At 35.8% G+C, this 26,706-nt stretch overlaps 1 protein-coding gene and 1 non-coding gene across 7 annotated transcripts in view; both read left to right on the top strand.

The window, feature by feature from the left end:
* LOC148879028 (ion channel POLLUX-like protein, putative (DUF1012)) overlaps nucleotides 1-2,449 on the top strand; it is a 165,154-nt gene extending 162,705 nt beyond the window's left edge. For all 6 annotated transcript variants that reach the window (XM_088960395.1, XM_088960396.1, XM_088960398.1 and 3 more), the window contains 6 exons: nucleotides 15-91; nucleotides 1,243-1,290; nucleotides 1,384-1,453; nucleotides 1,586-1,659; nucleotides 2,061-2,171; nucleotides 2,242-2,449. In XM_088960395.1, the coding sequence (XP_088816521.1) occupies nucleotides 15-91; nucleotides 1,243-1,290; nucleotides 1,384-1,453; nucleotides 1,586-1,659; nucleotides 2,061-2,171; nucleotides 2,242-2,343 (482 nt within the window). In that variant the 3' untranslated portion in view covers nucleotides 2,344-2,449. The remainder of the gene's footprint in view (nucleotides 1-14; nucleotides 92-1,242; nucleotides 1,291-1,383; nucleotides 1,454-1,585; nucleotides 1,660-2,060; nucleotides 2,172-2,241) is intronic.
* A 12,341-nt stretch (nucleotides 2,450-14,790) lies between these two features.
* LOC148879027 (small nucleolar RNA R71) lies at nucleotides 14,791-14,897 on the top strand. The gene has a single exon (XR_016106056.1). It is a non-coding gene; the product is annotated as a small nucleolar RNA R71 (small nucleolar RNA).
* Nucleotides 14,898-26,706: the final 11,809 nt, after the last annotated feature.

The raw sequence follows: 26,706 nt of genomic DNA, 5'->3' as shown, positions 1-26,706 counted from the left end.
TAGTTTCTGTGCAGATGCATCAAAGGCAGACAAACACTCTGCATATTCCCTTCTTCTTGCTGAAAATATTTGCAACAAACTTAATGTGAAGGTTTGTATATTTGCCATTTAAAGTTGTGACACATGAACTAAAATCTTGAAGATCTTAACAAGAAAGAATGGCATCTTGAGGCAGTCTCCTTTACTGACCTCTACTCAATGAATTAGGCTGGGAAACCAAAATGCATAAAAGATATGAAGGGAAAACAGATAATTTATCAATGAAATTTGATTTTTACAAAATATTGGAAAGTTTAAATGATATTCTAAAATTTTAAATCTTAGTTGTATAATTTATCAATGGAATTTGTTATGGAATTTGAAATGTCCCTAATATGTCGGCAATTTATCTAATATATGAAGGGAAAACAAATTCTTGGAATAGTCCATATCATCCTCTGGCGAATTTGGGATGTTTCAAGGAGTTTTTGCCAGATCTTGTTGATATTGTTAACCATGCTTAATAGAAAGCTTTCTTTTTCATCAAAATATCCACTTGCACCACACCATTGCCCTTGAACACTCACATGCAATCCCAAACCTTTTATCTCTCCCCATCCGCCTCCACCTCAACTCCCACAAAAATTGGGTAACTCTTCCTAATGATTATTAACCCCAGCTTCAACCCCGTGTGTCATCTTTTATTGCTCCTGTAACTTTCTAACAAAATCACTTCTTGATCCTCTCCACCAAAGACAAAATGATCCTAAGGTTTTCCTTATTTTAACACCTGAAATGAAAAGCTCATCTCTGGTTGCTTTATGAGTTTTCTACCTACACAGTGGCACTGATTGCCAAACTGTTGTGTAATCTTTCTCCTACATTCCTACCATCTATATCTACTCCAGTTATCACGTGCAGGTTGTTTATTGCCATGCCCACGTACAAGCATTGCAGATCAAGTATGAACCTAAACAGTAGTTAGAGTTAAAAACAGTATATTCACCTCAACCACGTAAATGAAATTTGACATACTTAAGATTAGATATGGGGTTATTGCAATTTTACTTTTCTGCGAGAATTATCAGGTTTATCATGGAAATGACAATGTTCAAAAAATAAATCGGTCATTCAGTAGACTTATTATGGATTAAAACGCCAGATTCTTGTTTTCATCTTTGAATTAAGAGATGCCTTAACTTTTAAGGAGCATCTATATTCCATCTTGTCACTCTTAAATGATAATGTATGATTGAGTTGCAGGTTCACAACTTGGTTGCAGAAATAGTTGACACAAAATTGGGAAAACAAGTAATTCCTGCACAAGCTGGTTTAATTTCCCAAATGGATTTTAGTGTGTCCATGCAGATGTAGATTAATGTAGCTCTCTTGTTATGCTTGCAGCTTGCAAGAATTAAGCCATCTATAACATATATTACAGCAGAGGAAGTAATGAGTCTTGTAACAGCTCAAGGTTTGGTTCTTTAACTCTCAAAGCTGTGAAGACACCTACCTACATACATACACACAGACACACACAAATTCATACATGCATACATATATCAGATTGAATTTATTCTAAAACTGTCTATATTGTGATTGGCAGTGGCAGAGAATTGTGAACTAAATGAGGTCTGGAAAGATATTCTTAATGCAGAAGGAGATGAGATATATGTGAAGGTAAGTGTGCCTCATGATTGATGATTCACCCTTCAACATTCAATATAAATATTCTTCTGAAAGCAGATTTAAAAGGATACAAGGGGAGACCTTGGATACACTCACTACCAAATTGGTGGTAGTGCAAAATAAGTGAAACAAATACGGAAGTTTGGCCCCATGGTAGTTTGATGAGATAAACCTAGAATTACAGTTGTTCTTTCTTTTATCTTTTTTGTATGCTTACAATTACTAGCTTGGGATATGCAGCCTTGCAATTTTTTATCAATTGAAGCAAATTCATAGTAACTAAAGATGACTGTAACCTAGGGTCCTGTTTTAGTGATTAAGGAATGCAACCAGGGTATGTGGTGTTTCACTTACCTGACAAAAAATTCTTACATATTTGCTTCTACTGATAGGATATTAGTCTCTACATGAAAGAAGGGGAGAATCCATCATTTATTGAGCTCTCTGAAAGGGCAAATTTGCGGCGAGAAGTTGCCATAGGCTATGTGAAAAAGAATAAGAAGGTAAGCTGGTCTAATTTTGATTTTAATTTCATGACTTTTTAATCTCATCTGTATACCTCTTTTGTGACAGGTTATAAACCCAAATCCCAAATCAGAGCCACTCTCCCTTGAAATGTCAGACTCATTAATTGTGATCTCAGAACTTGAGGGGGAACAACCAATTTTTGTATAGATTCTCCATATCATTAATTATTTTTGCTTTTTGTTTCTCATTATGACAGCATGTGATTGTCATCGGTTTGAATCAATGCAAGATAAAAGCTGTTAGTTGCACTGGACATTTTTTGAAAACCCCAAAACTAAGCATCTTTTTTGCTGGTGAAGGAATTCTTACGACATAGATTATAGGTGAAATCCTTACCGGAGATGTGAAAGACTTTGGAAAATCCAAAACATGTTTTACATTTACAGGGATGGTTCAGGTGATGCAGAATGGTTCCCCTCCCTGGGGTGCTGAAAACCAAATGTCATGTTGTTCTTCAGAATTATATAGAATGAAAGAAACTAAATCGTTAACATGCTACAATTTATGCAATCCGTCAAAAACAGCCCTGTAGTTATTCACTTATTCCTACATTCATTCATGAGAAAGGAAACTGAAGATGCAGCTGCATAGTGGAAATGAAGGGGGCTACGCTGTGGGGCTGCTCTGGTCAAGAAGAGCCCTTATTTAAACTCAGCTTGAATCCATGACCTCAATCATGAAGAATGAGGTGCTGCAGTGATGTAGGATGAGTATGGGGTTGTCCTACACTTTCAACATTCTTCCTTAGTGACTGCAGATTCATATGATCTTGGTCACGTTGGATAGTAACTCGAAAACCTTTATTAGAGACAAAAGTCTAGAAAAACAAGTTTTGACCTCTGAACAATAACCCAGAGAGACATGATTTGAATTTAAAGTCTCAGAGAACTTTGTGTCCACGTAAGATAAATATTAGGAGACTTATAAAAACTTGTAGACACCCTAACATAACTTACTAAGGAAGTCTACCTTAAAAACTTAAAACTAAAAATTATGTATGTAGATCTGAAAGTTGCAAAAAAACAAAAACTATGGAAATGCGTTCCGGAAAAAATTATAGAAATGCCTCTCATATCTGAAAATCCAAGAAACTAAATAATATATAAATTAGCAATTCTTTCTCTTGAACTGAAGTTTTTAATTTCTTAATTAGAACCTCCACTAGAGATTGTTGGAAAGAAATTATAAGCTTTAAAAGATTTTTGCAGGAAAGAACTATAATATGGATGAACAATAATTTTTGTAAAAAACGTTTTTTCTTATTTTTAGGAAAAACCAAAATTTAGAAAATTAGTTTTATATATTCTAAATGATTTTCATGGTAATGAAGAACTATAAGTGGGATCTATCCAAGGTTAAAAACATTGCTACATATTAGTGCACATCATATAATACGTTTCATTCCAACAATTTGCCAATATGAATGCAGAATGCATAGAATTCCATTATATTGTCTCTTTTTGTGTTTGTCGTAGCATATCAATGGATGCATAACAACAGAATATTAATTTCATATATGATTAAACGCTCAACTCTGCAAAAATCATCATGAATCAAGATTTTTGAAACTAAACGCATCTTTGGCGTAATCAACGAAAAATCACAAGATTGCTGCAATTTTTTCATCTTATCTTCATGTTTTTATAGGTTTTTGTGTGTGTTTGACTGCTTGAAAATGTTTAGATCCACATTGGTATATTCTTATTGTGTTGAAAACTAACTTTATTTGGTGTTATAAGTAGATTTATGTATTTCACCAGAAAAATAGGAAAACTATAAAAATAGTAGAAAAAGTTATATTTTTTGCACGATCTGATAATAAGGAGTAATTAGTAGTTACAATGTGGATCTACTGAAGGTTTAAAAAATCGCAACGTATCGGCCGATATGTATCATTCCAGTAACGTCCTGATGCATGGAACGTTACAAATCTAATAGTTCCGTTCCTTTTTGTCTGTATCGGATTGATACGGACCCGTATCAAGTCATTTTGAGTCTGTATCGACCAATACAGACCGATATTTTGAATGCATTGACCGATACATATTGTAATATTAGACTCTCTCTCTCTCTCTCTCTCTCTCTCTCTCTCTCACGCACACACACACACACACACACATAAATAAGCCTATTTAATAATTCATTGTTTCTCTAATAAATCCTACATTTAGGTTGTGCTTAGTTTGAAGGAAAAAGTAGGGAAAGGAAATTGTATTCCCTCCCTTTCCCTGTTTTTTCCTTTAAACCAAACATAGCCTTAAGGAAACTTGCCCTAAATAACTCCTAATCTCCTATAATTATTATCTCTTTCTTAATAACTCATTTTCACTCTTAATTAATAATTAATTTATTACATTTATGACAATTTCAAATTCAAATTTTAATTTAACCCACCATTAAAGTAATAAATTCGAAGTTGACTTGTTATTAAACTAATATATTTAAAACTACAAATAAGAAAGGTAAGGAAAATTGAATCCTGTTAACTTGATTGTAATAAAAATAAACAAACCACTACACCATATTCAATTGTTGATTATAACTGTATGTATTATTATTCCTAAGCAAATACTTTTCTTCTTAATGGATGTTCATTAATTAATGTCAAATTGTCTCCATATCTCACATTTTATATAAACTATTGAGGTATGGGCTTGTATGTTTAAATAACTTGTTTTTCTTTATAAGTGTTTATAACTTATTTAAGGTCATATAAAAGTTATATTTATTGTTATTAATGTATTTTTTAAGATTTATATAAGTTTCCTAATCTATCCATGTATATCCAAAGCGTATCCCGAAACGTTTCTTAAAATTATCTTTCCGATACACCTTATGTTTTTCATTACTTTGAACCTTGATTATATCCATAAATAATTTGTGAACTTTCTTTTGTAATTTTTAGAATAAAAATAAATACAAAATAATTATTTAATAAGAAAAATTCATTTTCACTTGTGATTTGAATCAGGTGTGTCTTGGATGGTTGGATACATGGATTCTTTGCCCTTATAAGTTATAATTAGGTATATATATTTTTAATGAAATTTTGGAAAAATAACTAAAAATTACATCAACATTAATATGTTTTACATAATGTGGTGATATAGAATAACGATAATGTAGATCTATGGATGGTCTATCATATCCTTGAATCCACTAAAATTTTATGCCAAAAATATACTTTTATTTTTTGAAATAAAAACAAATACAAACAATTATTTTAATAAGAAAAATATTATGAATTTCATACTTACATATTATTTCTGTTTTGAGAAGTTAGACGATTAGATTCTTTTCTCTTCTTTTTTTGGTAAACAAAGATATCAGATTACAGCAAACACCAAAAGAGCTACAACGATAGCATCCCATACTATATAGAGGTCTATTCGAGTCTCGCCTCGTTAAATTTTCAAGTCACTCCGGGCAATTCCAAACAAAAAGGTTTTAGTGAGCTACCCATTAATATGTATTTTTTACAAAAAAGAAAGTTGACGGGGAAAAATAGTTACACAACTCCACGACATCTTGACGGAGAAAGAAATCATCCTTTGTTAGCTCCAAATTTCCACTTGTAATCGCATTGATCACACTAACACAGTCAGATTCCAAAAAAACTTGGGAGAACTGCAGTCTCTTCACCAACTCTAGGCCCTTTGAAATCGGTAGAGCTTCAGCTTGTATAGGTAAATTAGCCAACAGAGGTCCAAAATAAACAGCTAAAACGTTGCCATTGTGATCTCTAACAACCACTCTAAACCTAGCTTTACCTCATAACAAAAAACTAGCATTTGTATTGACTTTTAAACAACTTGGCGCGGGTGCTTTCCAAAAAGAAGAGAGTCCCGGACTCCGACCATCAGAGGCAAGGGAAGAAAGATGCCATTCTCGGTGGGGAGTCATCTTCCTCTCCTTCACCACCCTGTTAATCAAGCATAAAGACAGATTTGGATCATGCACCACATTCTCAAAAACAAATCTATTCCTAGCCTTCCAAATGATAATCCCTGAGACGCGAAGCAAATCGCCTTTTCTATCCTTTATAGAAGAACAGGTGTCCACCCAGGATCTAAACTACTCTACGAGATGCCTACACCTTTACGAATTGCAGTTTATGAGGCTATTGAACCAAACTACACTTGCAAGGGTGAGATACCTCTCTTGGCAAAAAAAAATACTTTTTTTGGGTCAATCTTTCATCTTTGTTTTCCAAAGCTCTTTCCAATAGTTTCTTTCTTTCATTCATGCAACTTGAACACTTCCAACATTATTAGGAGTAATCTCCAGGACCATATTCTTGGCTACAAAATAAGCAGCCAAGGATACTTTCAGCTATGGCCTCCATAGAGTTTTCTCTAATTAGATTCTCATTCCACCTTCTGATAGGACCCACCATTAGGTCTCTAACTGAGACTAAACATGCATGTGAAGGCATAGGGCCAATAAATTTAAAGCCCTAAACCTTAGGCAGCCGAGGATCATACCATACTTTCACCTCACTACCCAAATTAACCGCCTAACATTCTCCTTGTTTTAATACTTCCCTCCCAACCACTAAACTTTGTCATCCCCAAGATCCTCTTTTGGATAGCGAGGAACTAAAGGAATTTTTACCCTTAAATATTTGGCTTCCATTAATTTAACCCATAGGTTGTGCACAACCTCCAGGCCTGCTTTGCAAGATAGGCTAGATTGAAGCAGAATGGATCACTAAACCCTACCCCCCCCCATTAAACTTATTCATACTTGCATTTGCCCAGCTTACTAAATGGGTGCACTTCTTCCTTTCACCCTTATTCCATCAAAATCTTCTTTGAATTTTAAAAAGTGCCTCTGACACTCGTTTTGGTAAGAGGAAGCATGCCATTGTGTAAGAAATGATAGCAGTGGTCACTAATTTCAATAAAACCTCCTTACGTGCCTGGGATAGAAGCATCTCTTGATAGCTTCTTTTTTTTTATCTCTGCTCTCTCTATTAGATGACTAAATATAGCTTTTTTTTTGTTCTCCCTATTTCAGTCAGCAGCCCAAGATAGATGGATGGGTGTTCCACCCTTTTCATTACCAAAAAGGAAGCTATCATATTTTTTTGAGCATGTGATGCAAGTTCCTACTAAAGAAAATTTTAGATTTGTCTAGATTTGCCTTTTGACCTGATGCTCTTTCATAACATTTGATAGTTTCCAATAGGATTTGTCCCTCATTTGGGGCTGCCCTGGTGAGCAAGTAACTATCATTTGCAAAAAAACAAGTATGAGACAAAAAGGGCACTCTATTCATTTTTGATCCCTAAGAACTAATGAGATAAAACAAGACTATTTAATTATGCTAATAGAGCTTCAGACACAAACAAGAAAAGCTAAGGGGATAGTTAATCCCTTGCCTAATTCCTCTTTTGGGATAAAAGGCTTCACTTGGAGAACCATTTACTAGCACCTAAAGGAAACAATGGTTACACATTCCATCATACCCATTTATCACTAAAGCCCAGCTGCAGCAACACCTCCTCAAGGAAATTCCACTATTAACATCTTATAAATAGATATATCGATCATTCTTAACAAATTAAAAAGGAAAAATTGCTAAAACCTCCCCTGAAGTTTAGAGTATAGTTGCAAGTAGACCCCCTCTAGTAGAATCTTCTAAAAAAGGCGTGAAAATGTCCAAAATATCCATGCAGTTACTATTGAGGTTGGTTTCTATGGGAAAAAGCAATGCAAACTTTAGGAACAACAAAAACAAAACTTGTAGCTTTACGTCTGAGTGATTGATATAAAGGGAAAATTTGGAAAATAAATCAATTACTTTTGCCAAAATAATTGCATGGGTATGTTGGACACTTTTATGCCTCTTTTAGAAAATTCTACCAGATGGGGTCTATTTACAACTATGTCAAAAAGTTTAGGAAAAGTATCAGCAACAACAAGAAACTTCGGGGGAGGTTTTAGGAATTTACCCAATTAGAAAAAACAAAAATATACAAAAAAAAGTAATTATTGTTGATTACAATATATTTCTTCATAGGATACACACACCTATACATAGTGTATCCATGTGTATCCCAATGTCTCTTAAAGTTGTCTTTTTGATAGACCTTACAATTTCAAAACTTTGAAGCTATCTATGGATGATCTACGAAACTAGTTGACCTAATAGCAATTTAATGCGTCTTGTATTGAATTTTTAGTAGTTTGGAAGCTCAAATATTGTTTGATGTATTATTAGTGAAGTTATTGTATGATCTATATATGTTCTAAAGTATACCGGTATTGTTGATTGTAATGTATTTCTTCATATATTACTAAAGTATACATCTATTATGCGTTTCTGTCTTATTCGCAGTTATTTTAAACGAATTCTGAAATTATGATACCTGATTGGTCAATTTGATTCTGGAATTGATTATCTTATATTTGGATGTTAGAACTTGCATTCAATTAATAATTGGATTAGCTAGATGTGGATTTAACCCTATCCCATCTAATTAAAATCTACGATAATAAAGCATATTATATTATATATAATTATATAAAGTTTATATATTGATATATTTCATATTTTATATTTATATACTTTTAATGCCAAGTTAAAATAATTAGTTTTTAACTTTTTTTATTAAATATATCAAGTTATTAAGTCCGACATATTGGATTCAAATCCAGAGGTTTGATGGTAGGATCATATGTAGATGTAACTGTATCCTATCCAATTATAGCCCTATCCCTAGCAGTTCTTCCAATACTCCATTATTATGGTACTCTTCCTTATTTCTCCTCATATTCCCATCCATCTCACTTACCCAAAACCTCGCTTGCTCAATTAAACTTATTTTCTCTTCCCAACTCTTGTTGATTATTATTATAACACTCCTCTTTTTCTCCCTTTTCTTCCACCCCCCTATATCGATAGTGCATCCTACCCACCCTATTCATATCAAATTGTTTTCTATTCTATTTTGTTCTTGCTCATCCTTTCCTCAAGATTGTCAAAAACTCTTCTAGTCATCTCCTTTCTCCTAGATAAAATACTCCCAATGTCTCTCTTATCTCAATCTTTCTACTAATCATGTTGCATACCTTCATTTTCTTATTTACTTTCATTACTTAAACCTTCATCCTATGTTGATCTTCATTTATATTCACTTCTCCCTTCCAATTCAATTTCTGACATGTTTATGGCTTTACCATCAACTATTAACATCTATCATTTTCTTGCATTTTCATCATCTTCTTCCTTTCTACTACTAATATGATCTCTCCCAACTTGATGTGTAGACTCATTGCATGTCATTGTCTTATATCTTCTCTGCCAAAACAGAACTTTATTAATCCTCCATAGATTGAACATCAACCTCTTCAACACACAATGATATTAAAATTTATTTGGAAAGCCTAACTATTGGGAAATGGGGTCTCAAATTTTGGAGAAGCTCTACATATCTAAAGATATTGCTTTTAGAATGTTATTTTCCTCCACTCAGTTTCACTAAGTTTCATTGTTGGGTTACAGACATTCATTTCCCAAGATACAACAAAGCCTTAGGGGAAAAACTGCAACCAGCAAAATAGAAGAATATTCGAAAAATCCTTATGTGAGACAATAGAAAATTGGATTGAGAGAAACAATAGTGATTTTCAATGAGAAGTGATCGAAAAACTTGTGTAAATATCGACTTGATTGAGATCTTTTTATATAAATTATGGAGAGTTATCATGAAGAGGAATGTTTTGGTTCGAAGAGATTCTTTGTGCATGATTTCAAACTTTGTGATTGTTCATAGTTAGTTAACGGTTAGGACCATTAACATTTGAATAATGTTCCATGATCACACCCAATTAAGTCATAAATGTTGGATTAGCTTAAAAAGTCAATGGTCATGGTTCAACTTCAAACCAAATACATCTTTATGTGCGCCTCAAACCAGATGCAATTTCGCATATCTTGCGATTTTGAGATTTTGCACAATCCATATTTTGCATGTGAAGTGCAAGTAAAATGCACTTCTAAAGTGCCTCATTGCGCCGCACGCATGCATGTACGTGCATTGTGTGGTAGCAAGTTTCTATATTCTCCTCTCTACAATTTCAAAGAGTGTAAACAAGCTCCTACTTAAAAGCTTAAAACAAGTTCAATAACCTTTCAATGTGGGACAACTGGACAATGCTTGAAAGAAGAAAAAACAAGTTAAAACAAAGAATTTTGTTGGTAATTTTCAAACTAGTTTTCAAGGTGCATGTGTAAGTGTGTTTTTCATGTAATTTATTAATCAAACACCCATTGAATTTTAATCTTCTAATAAGATAACTCCATTTGCATCATTGCTCTTATCCTAGTTCCTCTCTCTTGGAAGAAGAAGCAAGCCTTTTTCACGCACTCCCCTTCCCATTCCCCCCTTCTTACAGTTCTTTGTCCTTGATGACCAACCAACCCTCCCCCTTCTTTGGCCTCATCTATTACAGATGGAGACACACAAAGGGTTGTCATTGAGTCGGGTCTAATTCAGAATAGGGTGTATAAATCTTTTATACCAATTATTAATTGAGACAAAATCATAGACCCAGAACTGCCCTAATTAAGTGGGATAATGGGGTTCAACTTGATTAGACTTATTTGACATCTATAATTATCTATATATGTTAATAATTTAAAACTTATTTTCTTATAATATAAACTTGATAAAAATGATAATAAAATAGTAAAATGTTTATATGTTAATAAATCAAGTGTTTTTAAGTAATCTTGCAGTGCATCAAATATATCCTTTTAAAAATAAAATATAAGATAATATTTACAAGAAAATTAGCAAAGAACTTTTCCACCATCACCAACCCAAGCTCGTGATCGGGCTCGGACTAGGCATTTACAAAAACTCCAGAGCCTAACTTAAAAAAAAATTGTTCGAGCGAGGTATATTGGAGCCGTGGATGAACTTATGGATCTAAAATCATGAACAATCCCAACTTGAAATAGACTAGGCCAACTCAGTTCATCAACCTACCTGACCCAAGAACTAGTTTAATTCCTGTTAAACAGAATCGGATAAGCCACGGCCAAGGAAATTTAACCCCCACCAATAGTAGCAGCTTCGGAAATCGAAACACACCCAATAAAATCCTTAAGTAAATGTTGGGACAAAATTTGTTTTCAATATTCATTGTACTTAGAAATTCTCCAGCATGTTTTAAGATCATTCCCACCCTAGAATGAAACTAATCATCCAAAATATTATATATTAAACAATAGATACTTTAGTTCTTTCCCAAGGAACATGATAGTCATTGTTGAAATTCTTGATAAAATCCGGATCAACGGAATTTATATCTACAAAGATGTTCTACTGTCACTAACCCAAGTTTGGTTAAGTCGGCTCAGAATCGGGCTAGGATTTTATGAAAAAGCCCGAGCTCAATCCAACAAACATAGTCGGTTCTGGTACATTGGTTCCATGTACTAGCTAATGGGGATAAATTAAAGTTCAATCCCGACTTCGAACGGATCGGGCCAAAATGGCCTATCCGACTACCCACCCATTAACAGGTGTAATCCCAGGTAATCGAAATCGGGTGACCCACAACCACCGCAATTAAACCTCCACCAGCACTAGCATCTCTAAAGTCGCAACATACCCAATAAAATCATGAAGTAAATGTTGGAGCAAAATTGGTTTTCCCTGTTCGTTGTACTTGAAAATCCTCTACTATGTTTTAAAATTCTTCCTACCCATGGATGAAACTCAGTGTTCAAAAAATCTAAGAATGAACTATTAATGATATAGTTCTTCCACTTCAACCATGACAACCATTATTGATATTCTTGACAAAATCTAGGTCAACAAAATCTATATATACGTAGATTTTCTACAGTCACCAACCCAAGCTCGATTAAGTGGGCTCGGGCTAGGCATTTACAAAAAATACAGAGCCTAACCCGAAAAGAAAAAAATTGTTCGGGCTAGGTATATTGGAGACGTGAACGAACTTACGAATCTAAACTCATGGGCAACCCAAACTTGGAACAGGTCAGGCCAACTCAGTTCATCGACCTACCTAACCCAAGAACTGATTTAATTCCAGGAAACGAAACCGGGTAAGCCACAACCAATGAAATTTAACCCCCACCAACAGTAGCATCTCTAGAAGTCACAACATATCCTATTAAAACCTTAAGTAAATTCTGGGACAAAATTGGTTTTCTATGTTCAATGTACTCAGAAATTCTACAATATGTTTTAAAATCATTTGCACCCAAGAATGAAACTAATCATCCAAAATATTATACATTAAACAATAGATACTTCAGTTCTTTTCCAAGGATCATGATAGTCATTATTGATATACTTGACAAAATCCTACTCAACAGAATTTATATCTATAAAGATGTTATATTGTCATTAAACCAAGCTTCATTAAGTTAGCTCGGGATCGGGCTACACTTTCATGAAAAAGCCCGAGCCCAAGCCAACAAACATAGTCGGTTCTGGAACGTTTGTTCCATTTACCAACTAATGGGGCTAAATGAAAGTCCAATCCCAACTTCGAATGGGCCAGGTCAAGACGGCCTGTCAGGCAACCCAACCCATTAACAAGTGTAATCCCAATTAATCGGAATCGGGTAACCCACGACCACCGCAATTTAACCTCCACCAGCACTAGAATCTCTAAAGTCACAACATACCCAATAAAATCCTGAAGTAATCGGAATCAGGTAACCTATTTCTCTTTCATGCGGCAACTACTCAAAGCGTGGTTGCCAAAACTTCTTCTGCTTATCCTGCATGTTATTAGAAATAGAGGAAACATCAGAGACATCATTAATAGGATAAAACAAAATTTCAGAATTCAAATCAGAATTATAGAGGAGATATTCTAAAGATTCAGAAATTTCCCTTTCGTCTACTTCCTCTACAATGAAAGAGTCTATCATGTAGGCATGATAGCACTCGTCCTCATCTCGGGGCTCCTTCCCAACATGAAAAATATTCACCTCAAGAGTCATATTGCCAAATGAAAGCTTCATCAAACCATTCCTACAATTAATAAGAGCATTGGCTATAGCAAGGAATGGCCTTCCTAAAATAAGTTGAATCTTCGACTCACTGTCAACTACAGATTCAGTATCTAAAACCAGAAAATCAATAAGATAATAGAATTTATCAATCTAAAGCAAAACGTCTTCTACTATCCCCCTTGGTTTCCAAATAGAATGGTTAGCCAGCTGTAACACCACAGACGTGGGTTTTATCTCTCCAATACCTAACTGCAAGTAAACTGAATAAGGCATTAAAATTACACTTGCTCCTAGGTCTAAGAGAGCTTGACCGAACCCTTGTGTCCCAATATGGTAGGCAATTATGGGGCACCCTAGATCTTTGTACTTTGGTGGCATTCTCTGCTCAATCACTACACTTACCTATTTTGTCAAAACGCAGTTTTCTTGACATGGTGTCTCTTTTTCATGGTACATAGATCCTTAATCACCTTGGCATAAGCTGATACCTACTTAATCACATGCAACAAAAGTAGATTAATCTTGACTTCTTTCAAATGTTCCAAAATCTCACCTTGGTTGTTTGAATTTTGTCCTCCAGATTTGAGAGCTTGGGGAAAGGGCACTTGGATCGTAACCTCCTTTTTTAGCTCTTTTGAGGGGGCATCTTCAATTCTACTCGAAGTGGTGACATTTGTGCAAGGTGGGCTCGGCAAAGGCCCATCTAAAACCTTACCATTGCGAGTAGTGATGGCATGGACCCCTTTAATGTTCTCCGGATTAGAGGTGGATCCCTATACCATATGTGGCCCCTTTGGATTGCTCTGAGCCTGAGATGGAATTTTGCCTCTCTCTTGTATAGTAAGAACATTAGTGAGCTTAGTTATCTGACTCTTGATGTCCTTGTTTTCTTTAACCACCTGTGCAATAACAGATTCAAACTTTTGGTTAGTCTTATTTTATGCCTCCATAAATGCTTGAAGTGTTTCTTCTAAGGGATTCCTATTCAGCCGAGCATTGTATTGAGGTGTAGGATGAAATCTAGATGGTTGCGCCTCTACACTCCAATTATTGTTGAATGATGTAGGTTGGTTATGATCAGCCTTCCAACTAAAATTGGGGTGGTTTCTCCAATTAGGATTATAGGTCTCTGAATAGGGTGAGAAAGGTTTCCAATACATTTCTAAGGCATTACACTGTTCTTCATAAACCTCTCTCATCTCACCATAGGTTGGGCAATCCTGAGCTTGGTGATCCAATCCCCCACAGACAAAACATGAAGTTTGAATTTCTACCCTAGAAACCGTGTGGGTGACTTTATTATTCCTCATTTTTAAGGCCTCAAGTTCCCTAGTTACAACTTCTAAGTGGGGCTTTGAGGTTGTCCTCCTCCTTAAGATTGTAAATCCCGATTGGACGTGACCTATTACTACTATCAGTAGCACTAGGTCCAGTCCACATATGGGCTTTCTCAGTTAACTCATTCAGGTAATCTATGGCTTCTTCAGGATCCTTTGGAAAAACTCCCCATTACACATCATCTCTATGAATTGGCACTCCCTGCTGGTTAATCCCTCATAAAAGTAACTAACTAGCCTCCAACTTTCATACCCATGGTGCAGACACAGGTTCTGTAGCTCTTTGAATCTCTCCTAGGCTTGGTATAAGGTTTCACTATCCTTTTGAGAAAAGGTTGAGATCTGTCTCTTAAGGTTGTTGGTCTTATGGTGTGAGAAGTACTTGTTAAAAGCTTGGGTCATCACCACCCATGTACCTATGGATCTCAGTCTCAAAGAGTATAGCCAACTCTTAGCTCTCTCTTTCAAGGAAAAAGGGAAAATTTTCAGCCTAATAATGTCTACAATATCAGCTCGGTTATGAAAGATGGCCACTACCTCTTTAAATGCTCTAATGTACACATATGGTTTATCATTGTCTAAACCATGGAAATTAGGCAAGAGTTACATCATTCCAAGTCTGAACTCAAATCGTGGTGCATTCGGAGGGAACATGATGCATGATGGTGTGGTTGTCCGGGTGGGGTGCAAGTAGTCTTTTAAAGACCTAACAGGGTTGTCCTCGTGTTGACTTGTAGTTTCAGAATCAAAGGAAGAACTAAATGCTACTTCTTCTTCAGGGAGTGGTGGGTCTATTCATATATGTATAGCAAATCTCCTGTCCCTTGGTCTATTCATAAAGAGTCAGGTCCTATTTTTTTGTTTTTTTTTTTTGGATTACCAAAAGAAGGAAAAGGAAAATAAGAACAAGAAAATAAAATACAACTAAAGAAAATGAAACAAACAAAGGAAATAAAAGAGAAGTAAATAATGTTCAAACTCAGTTATTGGTTTGGCTTCCCCGGCAACAATGCCAAATTTTGTGTCTCGCCCAAAATTATTACCCTTGGCTAAACAATCATTGAAGCATAGCTTTAGGTGTCGAATCCACAAAGAAGTTGATGAAACCAACAAAAGGAGTTATTGCTAAGTGTGAATAACCTAGAAAAAATGGTTTTTTTAAAATAAAAAGAAGAGCAAAAATATTTGAATAAAAGTAACGATGATTAAATGATGAAAAGTAGTTTGTGATGAACAAGGCTTCGAGATTCACTTGATCGATTTGCTTAATTGGTCTCGACTTTGATTCCTATTTATTACTCAATTGCAAGTTTCACATCCCAAACAAATAATCAGAAAATATAACTTTCAAACCAACGACAAGAACAAAAGTATTTGTTCTGAGAGAATTAATTTTTGATGAAGAACAGAATGATCTATTCTTATAAGCTACCCAAGAATGACAATATATCAGATTGACAGTATTGTAGTCAAAGATCAACTCATAAAATAAATCTACCCAATCAATTATTTTCTAACAAATTGCACATAAAAAGACCATGACTAATCTTATATGGAAATTGAAGAATATAACTTCAGGGTTTATCAAAATAATAAAAGAAATCTCTCAAGAACAAAATTAAACACAGAAAGCTCTCAAGGAATCAAAGTAAAATAATAAATAAAACTCATCGATCAAGATCCTCCCTAGCCTTGTTGAAGCTTTAGTTGCGTTTGGACATCATTCTCCCCTCTTCTTTTCTGTGAAACGCAGAAAATAATGCCAAATAACCTCTGCAAGTCATCCCCCTTTTTGGTCAGATTTTTCCTTTTTATTGTGCTGTCAAGCTCCTCAATCTGCTCAGCCCAGATTCGCATCTTATCCCCAATTCGTCGGGATAGAGATTGATTTAGAGTAAGTTATACATATGAACTGTAGCCCTATCTCTTAGTTATCTATAGCCTCAAGAATCATCGAATTTCGACATCTATAGAGAAAGATATGCCCAAAATACCGGACCCTGTTTAGAGTAATGCGACAAACGAATCAGCACTCATACTTGGGTCATGGAACTTGGGCTTCAGTTTCTTGGACCTATGTTTGGGCTTTCCTCCATTCAATTATTAATTCTTTCAGCCTAAAAATTGCATAAATAATAAAATTAACATTTATAAAAATTATTATGGAAAAATATTACTTTTAAGCTCTTTAATTTATAAATGTCAATTGTTGAGCACACTTTAGATATACATTTTCATGCTTTCGTCAACCACCGCAATTTAACCTCCACCAGCACCATCATTTCTAAAGTCGCAACATAGCCAATAAAATCCTAAAGTAAGTGCTCAAAAAAATTGGTTTCTCTGTTCATTGTATTTGGAAATCCTCTACTATGTTTTAAAATTATTTCTACCCATGGATGAAACTCAATGTTCGAAAACATTTAGAATAAACTATTAATGATATAGTTCTTCCACTTGCACTATGATAACCATTGTTGATATTCTTGACAAAATCTAGCTCAATGGAATCTATATATACGCAGATGTTCCACCGTCACCAATCCAAACTCGATTAATTGGGCTCAGGCAGGGCATTTACAAAAAAAGCCAAAACACAACTCAAAAAAATAATTCGGGTCAGCTATATTGGAAGCATGGGTAAACTTATGGATCTAAACTCATGAACAATCCCAACTTGGAATAGGCCAGCCAACTCAGTTCATCGACTTACCTGACCCAAGAACTAATTTAATTACGGGGAAACAGAACTAGGTAAGCCACGACCAAAGAAATTTAACCCCCCCCCAATAGTAGCATCTCTAGAAGTCGCAAAATATCCAATAAAATCATTAAATAAATGTTGGGACAAAATTGGTTTTCTATGTTTATTGTACTAAAAAATTCTCCAGTATATTTTAAAATCATTTCCAACCTCAAATGAAACTAATCATCTGAAACATTAATATTAAAGAATAGATACTTCAGTTCTTTCCCAAGGACCATTATAGCCATTGTTGATATTCTTGACAAAATCCTATTAAACATAACTTATATCTACAAAGATGTTATACTGTCACAAACCTAAGCTCGGTTAAGTCAGCTCGGGATGGGGTTGGGCTTTTATGAAAAAGCCCAAAACTGAGCCAACAAATATAGTTGGTTCTGGTACATTGGTTCCATGTACCAGCTATTGGGGCTAAATGCAAATCCAATCCCGACTTCCAATGGGTTGGGCCAAGATAGCTTATCGAGCAACCCAACCCATTAACAGGTGTAATCCCAAGTAGTTGGAATCGAGTAACCTACGACCATCGCAATTTAACCTCTACCAACACTAGCATCTCTTAAGTCGCAACATACCCAATAAAATCATGAAGTACATGTTGGAAAAATTGGTTTTCTCTATTCGTTGTATTTAGAGATCCTCTACTATGTTTTAAAGTTCTTTCTACCCATTAATGAAATTCAGCATTCGAAAACTTTAAAATAAACTATTAATGATATAGTTCTTCCACTTTGACCATGATAGTCATTGTTGATATTCTTGACAAAATCCTGGTCAACAGAATCTATATATATATATATATATAGATGTTCCACCGTCACCAACCCTAACTCGATTATGTGTTCTTAGGATCGGGATCAGGCTAGGCACTTACATAAAAGCTAGAGCCTAACCCAAAAAAAATGTTTGGGCCAGGTATATTGGTGTCGTAGACGAACTTACAGATCTAAACTCAAGAGCAATTCCAACTTGCAATAGGTCGAGCAACTCAAATCGTCGACCTCCTAACACAATAATTGATTTAATTCTTGAGAAACGGAACCGGGTATGCCGAACATGACCAACGAAATTTAACCCCCACCAATAGTAGCATTACCAAAAGTAACAACATACCCAATAAAATCCTTAAGTAATGCTGGACAAAATTGGTTTTTTATGACCATTGTACTAAAAAATTCTCTAGTATGTTTTATAATCATTTCCACCCTAGGATGAAACCAATCATTCGAAATATTATCGATTAAACAATAGATACTTCAGTTTTTTCCCAAGGACCATGATAGCCATTGTTGATATTCTTGACAAAACCCTACTCAATAGAATTTATATATACAGAGATGTTATACTGTCACTAACCCAAGCTCTATTAAGTTGGCTCAGGATCGGGCTGGGCGTTTATGAAAAGGCATGAGCCAGAGCCAACAAACTTAGTTGGTTCTGGTACATTGGTTCCATGTACCAGCTAATGGGGCTAAATGAATGCCCAATCCCGACTTTTAACGAGCTTAGCCAAGACGGCCTGTCAGGCTACCCAACCCATTAACAGTTGTAATCCCAGGTAATATGAATCAGATAACCTACAACCACCGGAATTTAACCTCCACCAGCACTAGCATTACTAAAGTCGCAACATACCCAATAAAATCCAGAAGTAAACACTGGAGAAAAATTGGTTTTCTTGGTTCGTTGTAGTTGGAAATCCTCTACTATATTTCAAAATTCCTTCTACCCATGGATGAAACTCAACATTCAAAAAGATTTTATAATGAAGTATTAATGATATAGTTCTTCCACTTGGACCATGATAGTCATTGTTGATATTCTTGAGAAAATCCTAATCAACAGAATCTATATATACGCAAATGTTCCACCGTCACCAACCTAAGCTCGATTAACTAGGCTCGAGATCGGGCTTGGGCTAGGCATTTACAAAAAAATCCAGAGCCTAACCCAAAAAGGAAATTGTTCGTGCCTGGCCTACTGGAGCCGTGGACGAACTTACGGATCTAAACTCATAAACAATCCCAACTTGGAACAGGCTGGACCAACTCAGTTCATCAACCTACCTGACCCAAGAACTGGCTTAATTCCCAGGAAACGGAACCAGGTAAGCCACGACCAATGAAATTTAACCCCAACCAACGTTAGCATCTCTAGAAGTCACAACATACCCAATAAAATCCTTAAGTAAATGTTGTCAAAAAATTGGTTTTCTAGGTTCATTGTACTCAGAGATTCTCTTATTTGTTTTAAAATCACTTCCACCCTATAATGAAACTAAGCATCCAAAATATTTAAGAGTAAACAATAAATACTTTAGTTCTTTCCCAAAGACCATGATAGCCATTGTTGATATTCTTGACAAAATCCGGCTCAACAGAATTTAAATCTACAACGATATTATACTGTCACAAACCCAAGCTCGGTAAAGTCAGCCCAAGATTGGCTTGGCTTTTATGAAAAAGCCCGAGCCTAAGCCGATAAATATAGTCGGTTCTGGAACATTGGTTCCATGAACCAGCTATTGGGACTAAATGCTAGTGTAATCCCAATTCGAACGGAATGAGCCAAGATGACCTGTCGGGCAACCCAACCCATTAATAGGTGTAATCCAAAAAAATTGGAATTGGGTAATCCACAACCACCGCAATTTAACCTCCACTAGCACTAGTATCTCTAAAGTCGCAAAATACCCAATAAAATCCTGAACCAAGTGCTGGAAAAAATTGGTTTCTCTGTTCATTGTACTTGAAAATCCTTTACTATGTTTTAAAATTATTTCTACCCATGAACGAAACTCAACGTTCGAAAACATTTAGAATAAACTATTAATGATATAGTTCTTCCACTTGGACCATTATACCCATTGTTGATATTCTTGAAAAAATCTCAATGAACAGAAACTATATATACATAGATGTTCCACCGTCACCAACCCAAGCTCGATTAAGTGGGCACGGGATCAAGCTCGAGCTGGGCATTTACAAAAAAGCCAGAGCCTAACCTAAAAAAAATTGTTCAGCCCAGCTATATTGGAGCCATGGACAAACTTATGGATCTAAACTCATGAACAATCCCAACCTGGAATTGGCCAGCCAACTCAATTCATGGACCTACTTGACCCAAGAACTAATTTAATTACGGGGAAACGGAACCACGTAAGCCACAACCAAAGAAATTTAACCCCTACCAACAATAGCATCTCTAGAAGTCACAAAATACCCAATAAAATCCTTAAATAAATGTAGGGACAAAATTGGTTTTCTATGTTCATTGTACTCAAAAATTCTCCAGTATGTTTCAAAATCATATCCACCCTAGAATGAAACTAATTATCAGAAATATTTAAGATTAAACAATAGATACTTCAGTTCTTTATAGCCATTATTGATATTCTTAACAAAATCCTGCTCAACAAAACTTATATCTATGTAGATGTTATACAATCACAAGCCCAAGCTCAATTAAGTTGGCTCAGGATCGAACTTGGGCTTTATGAAAAAGCCCGAGCCCAAGCCAAAAAATATAGACGGTTCTGGTACATTGGTTCCATGTACCAGCTATTGGAGCTAAATGCAAGTCCAATCCCGACTTCAAACGGGTTGGGCCAAGACGACCTGTCGGGCAACCCAACCCATTAACCTCTACTAGCACCAACATATTTAAACTCGCAACACCCATTTAAATCCTAAAGTAAATACTAGAACAAAATTGGTTTCTCTGTTCATTGTACTTGGAAATCCTCAACTTTGTTTTAAAATTCTTTTCTATCTATGGATGAAACTCAGTGTTGGAAAAATTTTAGAATGCATTATTAATGACATAGTTCTTGTTCTTGGACCATGATAGCCATTGTTGATATTCTAGACAAACTGCCGAACAAAATCTATATATACGCAGATGCTCACCATAACCAACCCAAGCTTGATTAAGTGTGCTTATAATAGAGATCAGGCTAGGCATTTACAAAAAAGCCAGACCCTGACCCAAAAAACAAATTTATTCGGGCTAGGCATATTGGAGCCATAGACGAAATTACGGTTCTAAACTCATGAGCAATTACAACGTGCAACAGGTCGGGCCAATTCAGATCATTGACCTCCTGACATAAGAACTGGTTTAATTCCCAAGAAACGAAACCAGGTAAGCCACGACCAACAAAATTTAACCCCCACCAACAGTAGCATCTCCAGAAGTCACAACATTCACAATAAAATCCTTAAGTAATGCTGGGACAAAATTGGTTTTCTGTGTCCATTGTACTCAGAAATTCTCAAGTATGTTTTATAAGGATGAAACCAATCATCCGAAATATTATCGATTAAACAATAGATACTTCAGTTTTTTTCCATGGACCATGATAGCCATTGTTGATATTCTTGACAAAATCCTGCTCAACAGAATTTATGTCTACAAAGATGTTATACTGTCACTAACCCAAGCTCCGTTAAGTAGGATCAGGATTAGGTGGGACTTTAATGAAAAAGCCCGAGCCAACAAACATAGTCGGTTCTGGTACATTGGTACCATGTACCAGCTAATGGGGCTAAATGAAAGTCCAATCTTGACTTTTAACGGGCCTGGCCAAGACGGCCTGTTGGGCTACCCAACCCATCAACAAGCGTAATCCCAGGTAATATGAATTAGATAACCCATGACCACCACAATTTAACATCCACCAACACTAACATTACTAAAGTTGCAACATACCCAATAAAATCCTGAAGTAAATGCTAGAGAAAAATTGGTTTTTTGTGTTCATTATAGTTGGAAATCATCTACTATGTTTCAAAATTCCTTCTACCATTGGATGAAATTCAGCATTCAAAAAAATTTTATAATGAACTATTAATGATATAGTTCTTCCACAAGAACCCTGATAGCCATTGTTATTATTCTTAAAAAAATCCTACTCAACAGAATCTATATATATGCAAATGTTCCACCGTCACCAACCTAAACTCGATTAAGTGGGCTCGAGATCAGGCTCGGGTTGGGCATTTACAAAAAGGTCAAAGCCTAACCCGAAAAAGAAATTGTTCGGGCTAAGTATACTAGAGTCGTGGATGAACTTACGGATCTAAACTCATGAAAAATCCTAACTTGGAATAGGCTGGCCAACACAATTAATCAACCTACCTAACCCAAGAACTGGCTTAATTCCCAGGAAACAAAACCAGGTAAGCCACGAGCAACGAAATTTAACCCCCACCAACATTAGCATCTCTAGAAGTCGCAACATACCCAATAAAATCCTTAAGTAAATGCTGTCAAAAAAATGGCTTTATATGTTCATTGTACTTAGAAATTCTCTAGTTTGTTTTAAAATCACTTCCACACTATAATGATACTAAGCATCCGAAATATTTAAGATTAAACAATAGATCATTCAGTTCTTTCCCAAGGACCATGTTATCCATTGTTGATATTCTTGACAAAGTCCTGCTCAATAGAATTTATATCTACAAGGATATTATACTGTCACAAACCCAAGCTTGGTGAAGTTGGCCCGGGATCGGGTTGGGCTTTTATGTAAAAGCCCGAGCCTGAGCCGAGAAATATAGTCGGTTTTGGTACATTGGTTCCATGTACTAGCTATTGGGACTAAATGCAAGTCTAATCCCGACTTCAAACAGGCCGAGCCAAGACAGCCTGTCGGACTCCCCAACCCATTAACAGGTGTAAAACATGGTAATTAGAATTGGGTAACCCACGACCACCGCAATTTAACCTCCACTAGCACCAGTATCTCTAAAGTCGCAATATACCTCACAAAATCCTGAAGTAAAGGCTGGAACAAAATTGTTTTTCTCTATTCGTTGTACTTGGAAATCCTCTACTGTGTTTTAAAATTCTTTCTACCCATGGATGAAACTCAACATATGAAAAATTTTAGAATGAACTATTAATGATATAGTTTTTCCACTTGGAACATGATAGACATTGTTGATATTCTTGACAAAATCTTGATCAACAGAATTTATATCCACAAAGATGTTTTATTGTCACAAACCTAAGCTCGTTGAAGCTGGCCCGGGATCAGGCTGGTCTTTTATGAAAAATTATGGGCCCAAGTCGACAAATATAGTCGCTTATAGTACATTAGTTCATTATACCAGCTATTGGGACTAAATGCAAGTCCAATGCCAACTTCGAACAGGTCGGGCCAAGACGGCCTGTTGGGCATGCCAACCTATTAACAAGTCTAATCCCATGTGAACGGAATCGAATAACCCACGACCATCGCAATTTAACATCCACCAACATTAGCATTTCTAAAGTCACAACATACCCAATTAAATCCTTGAAGAAAATTGGTTTTCTCTATTCGTTGTACTTGGAAATCCTCTACTATGTTTTAAAATTATTTCTACCCATGGATGAGACTCATCGTTCAAAAAATTTTAGAATGCATTATTCATGATATAGTCCTTCCTCTTGGACCATGATAGCCATTATTGATATTCCTGACAAAATTCTGCTCAACGGAATCTACATATACGCAGGTGTTCCACCATCACCAATTCAAGCTCGATGAAGTGTGCTCGGGATCAGGCTTGGGCTGGGTATTTACAAAAAATCCACAGTGTAACCCGCAAAAAAAATTGTTTGGGCCAGGTATATTGGAGCCCTATACGAACTTATGGATCTAAACTCATAAACAATTCCAACTTGGAATAGGTCATGCCGACTTATCCCGTCGACCTCCTAACATAAGAATTGATTTAATTCCCAGGAAATGGAACCTGGTAAGCCACGACCAACAAAATTTAACCTCCACCAACAGTAGCTTCTCCAGAAGTCATAACATACCTAATAAAATCCTTAAGTAAATGCTATAACAAAATTGGTTTTCCATGTTCATTGTACTTAGAAATTCTCTAGTTTGTTTTAAAATCATTTCCACCCTAGAGGAAACTAAGCATCCGAAATATTTTAGATTAAACGATAGATACTTCATTTCTTTCCCAAGGACCATGATAGCCATTGTTGATATTCATGACAAAATACCGCTCAATAGAATTTATATCTTCGATGATGTTATACCGTCACTAACCCAATCTCGGTTAAGTCAACTCGGGATTGGACTACACTTTAATGAAAAATCCCAAGCCTGAGCTAACAAATATAGTCGATTTTGGTACATCTGTTCCTTGTACCAAATAATGGGAAAGAATGCAAGTCCAATCCCAAGTTAAATGGAGCTGTAACAAGGAGGCCTATGGGGCTACCAACCCATTAACAGGTGTAATCCCAGGTAATCGAAATCGAGTAACCCATAACTACCGCAATTTAACCTCCACCAGCACCAGCATCTCTAAAGTTGCAAAATACCCAATAAAATCTAGAAGATGATGTTGAAAGAAGTTTGGTTTTCTCTTTTCGTTGTTTTTGAAAATCCTCTACTATGTTTTAAACTTCTTTCTACGTATGAATTAAACTCAACGTTCGAAAACTTTTAGAATGAACTATTAATGATATAGTTCTTCCACTTGGACCCTGATAGCCAATGTTGATATTCTTGACAAAATCCTGCTCAACAGAATCTATATATACGTAGATGTTCCATCATCGCCAATGCAAGCTCAATTAAGTAGGCTCCGGCTTTGGCTCAGGCTGTGCATTTACAAAAAAGCCCAAGCCCAACCTGAAAAGAATTGTTCAAGCTAGGTATATTGGCACAATGGACGAACATACGGATCTAAACTCATGAACAACCCAACTTGGAACAGCCCAGGCCTACACAGTTCATCGACCTACCTGACCCAAAGACTCGTTTAGTTACCAGGACACGGAACTACGTAATCCATAACCAATGAAATTTAACCCCCACAAGCAGTAGCAATTCTAGAAGTCGCAACATACCCAATAAAATCCTTAAGCAAATGTTGAGACAAAATTGGTTTTCTATATTTATTATACTAAAAAATTCTGCAGTATGTTTTAAAATCATTTCCACCCTAGAATGAAACTAAGCATCCAAAATATTATAAATTAAATGATGGATACTTCAATTCTTTCCCAAGAACCATGATAGCCATTGTTGATATTCTTGACAAAAGCCCACTTAACAGAATTTATTTTTTCAAAGATGTTATACTGTCACTATCCCAAGCTCTGTTAAGTCAAGTTCGGGATTGGGCTCGAGCTTGGGATTTTTAAAAAGCCCGAGCCTGATCCGACAAATATAGTTGGTACTAGCACATCGGTTCCTTGTACCAACTAATGGGGCTGAATGCAAGTCAAATCCCAAGTTAAAAGGTGTCGTACCAAGACAGCCTATTGGACTACTTAACCCATTAATAGGTGTAATCCCATGTACTCGAAATTGGGTAAATAAAGACCACCGCAATTAATCTCCACCAGCACCAACATCTCTAAAGTCGCAACATACCCAGTAAAATCTGGAAGTAGATGCCGAAACAAAATTGGTTTTCTCTATTCGTTGTACTTGGAAATCCTCCACTATGTTTTAAACTTCTTTCTATGCATGAATGAAACCCAATGTTCGAAAACTTTTGGAATGAACTATTAATGATATAATTCTTCCACTTCTACCATGATAACCATTGTTGATATTCGAGACAAAATCCTGCTCAACAAAATTTATATATACATAGATGTTCCATCGTCACCAACCCAAGATCGATTAAGCGGGCCTGGGATCGGACTCAAGATGGGCATTTATAACCCAATGTAAAAAAAAGAAATGTTTGGGCCCAGTATATTGGAGCCATGGACAAACTTACGGATCTAAACTCATGAACTATCCCAAATTGGAACTGGATGGGCCAACTCATTTTATCGACCTTCCTAACCCAAAAACTGGTAGAATTATGGGAAATGAAACCAGGTAAGCCACGACCAACGAAATTTAACCACTACCAACAACAACATCTCTAAAAGTTGCAACATACCCAATAAAATCCTTAAGTAAATGTTGGGACAAAATTGGTTTTCTATTTTTCATTGAATTAAAAAATTCTCCAATATGATTTAAAATCATTTCCACCTGAGAATGAAACTAATCATTCAAAATATTATAGTTTAAACAATAGATACTTCAGTTCTTTCCTAAGGACCATGATAGCCATTATTGATATTCTTAACAAAATTCTAAACAACAGAATTTATATCTACAAAGATGTTATACTGCCACTAACCCAAGCTCGGTTAAGTCAGATCGGGATCAGGTTGGGCTTTTATGAAAAAGCCCAAGCTCGAGTTGACAAATATAGTCTGTTCTAGTACACTAATTCCATGTACCAGGTAATGAGGCTAAATGCAAGTCCAATCCCAATACCAAATGGGTCTGGCTAAGATGGCCTATCGGGCTACCCAACCCATTAACAAGTGTAATCCTAGGTAATCGCAATCGGAAACCCACGACCACCGCAA

This window comes from Nelumbo lutea, chromosome 1, assembly GCF_056320005.1.
Source record: "Nelumbo lutea isolate HS-2025 chromosome 1, American lotus-T2T, whole genome shotgun sequence".
In the NCBI taxonomy this organism is placed as follows: Eukaryota; Viridiplantae; Streptophyta; class Magnoliopsida; order Proteales; family Nelumbonaceae; genus Nelumbo; species Nelumbo lutea.
The sequence above is the reverse complement of the archived record's forward strand: the minus strand, read 5'-3'. Positions and strand labels throughout refer to the sequence as shown.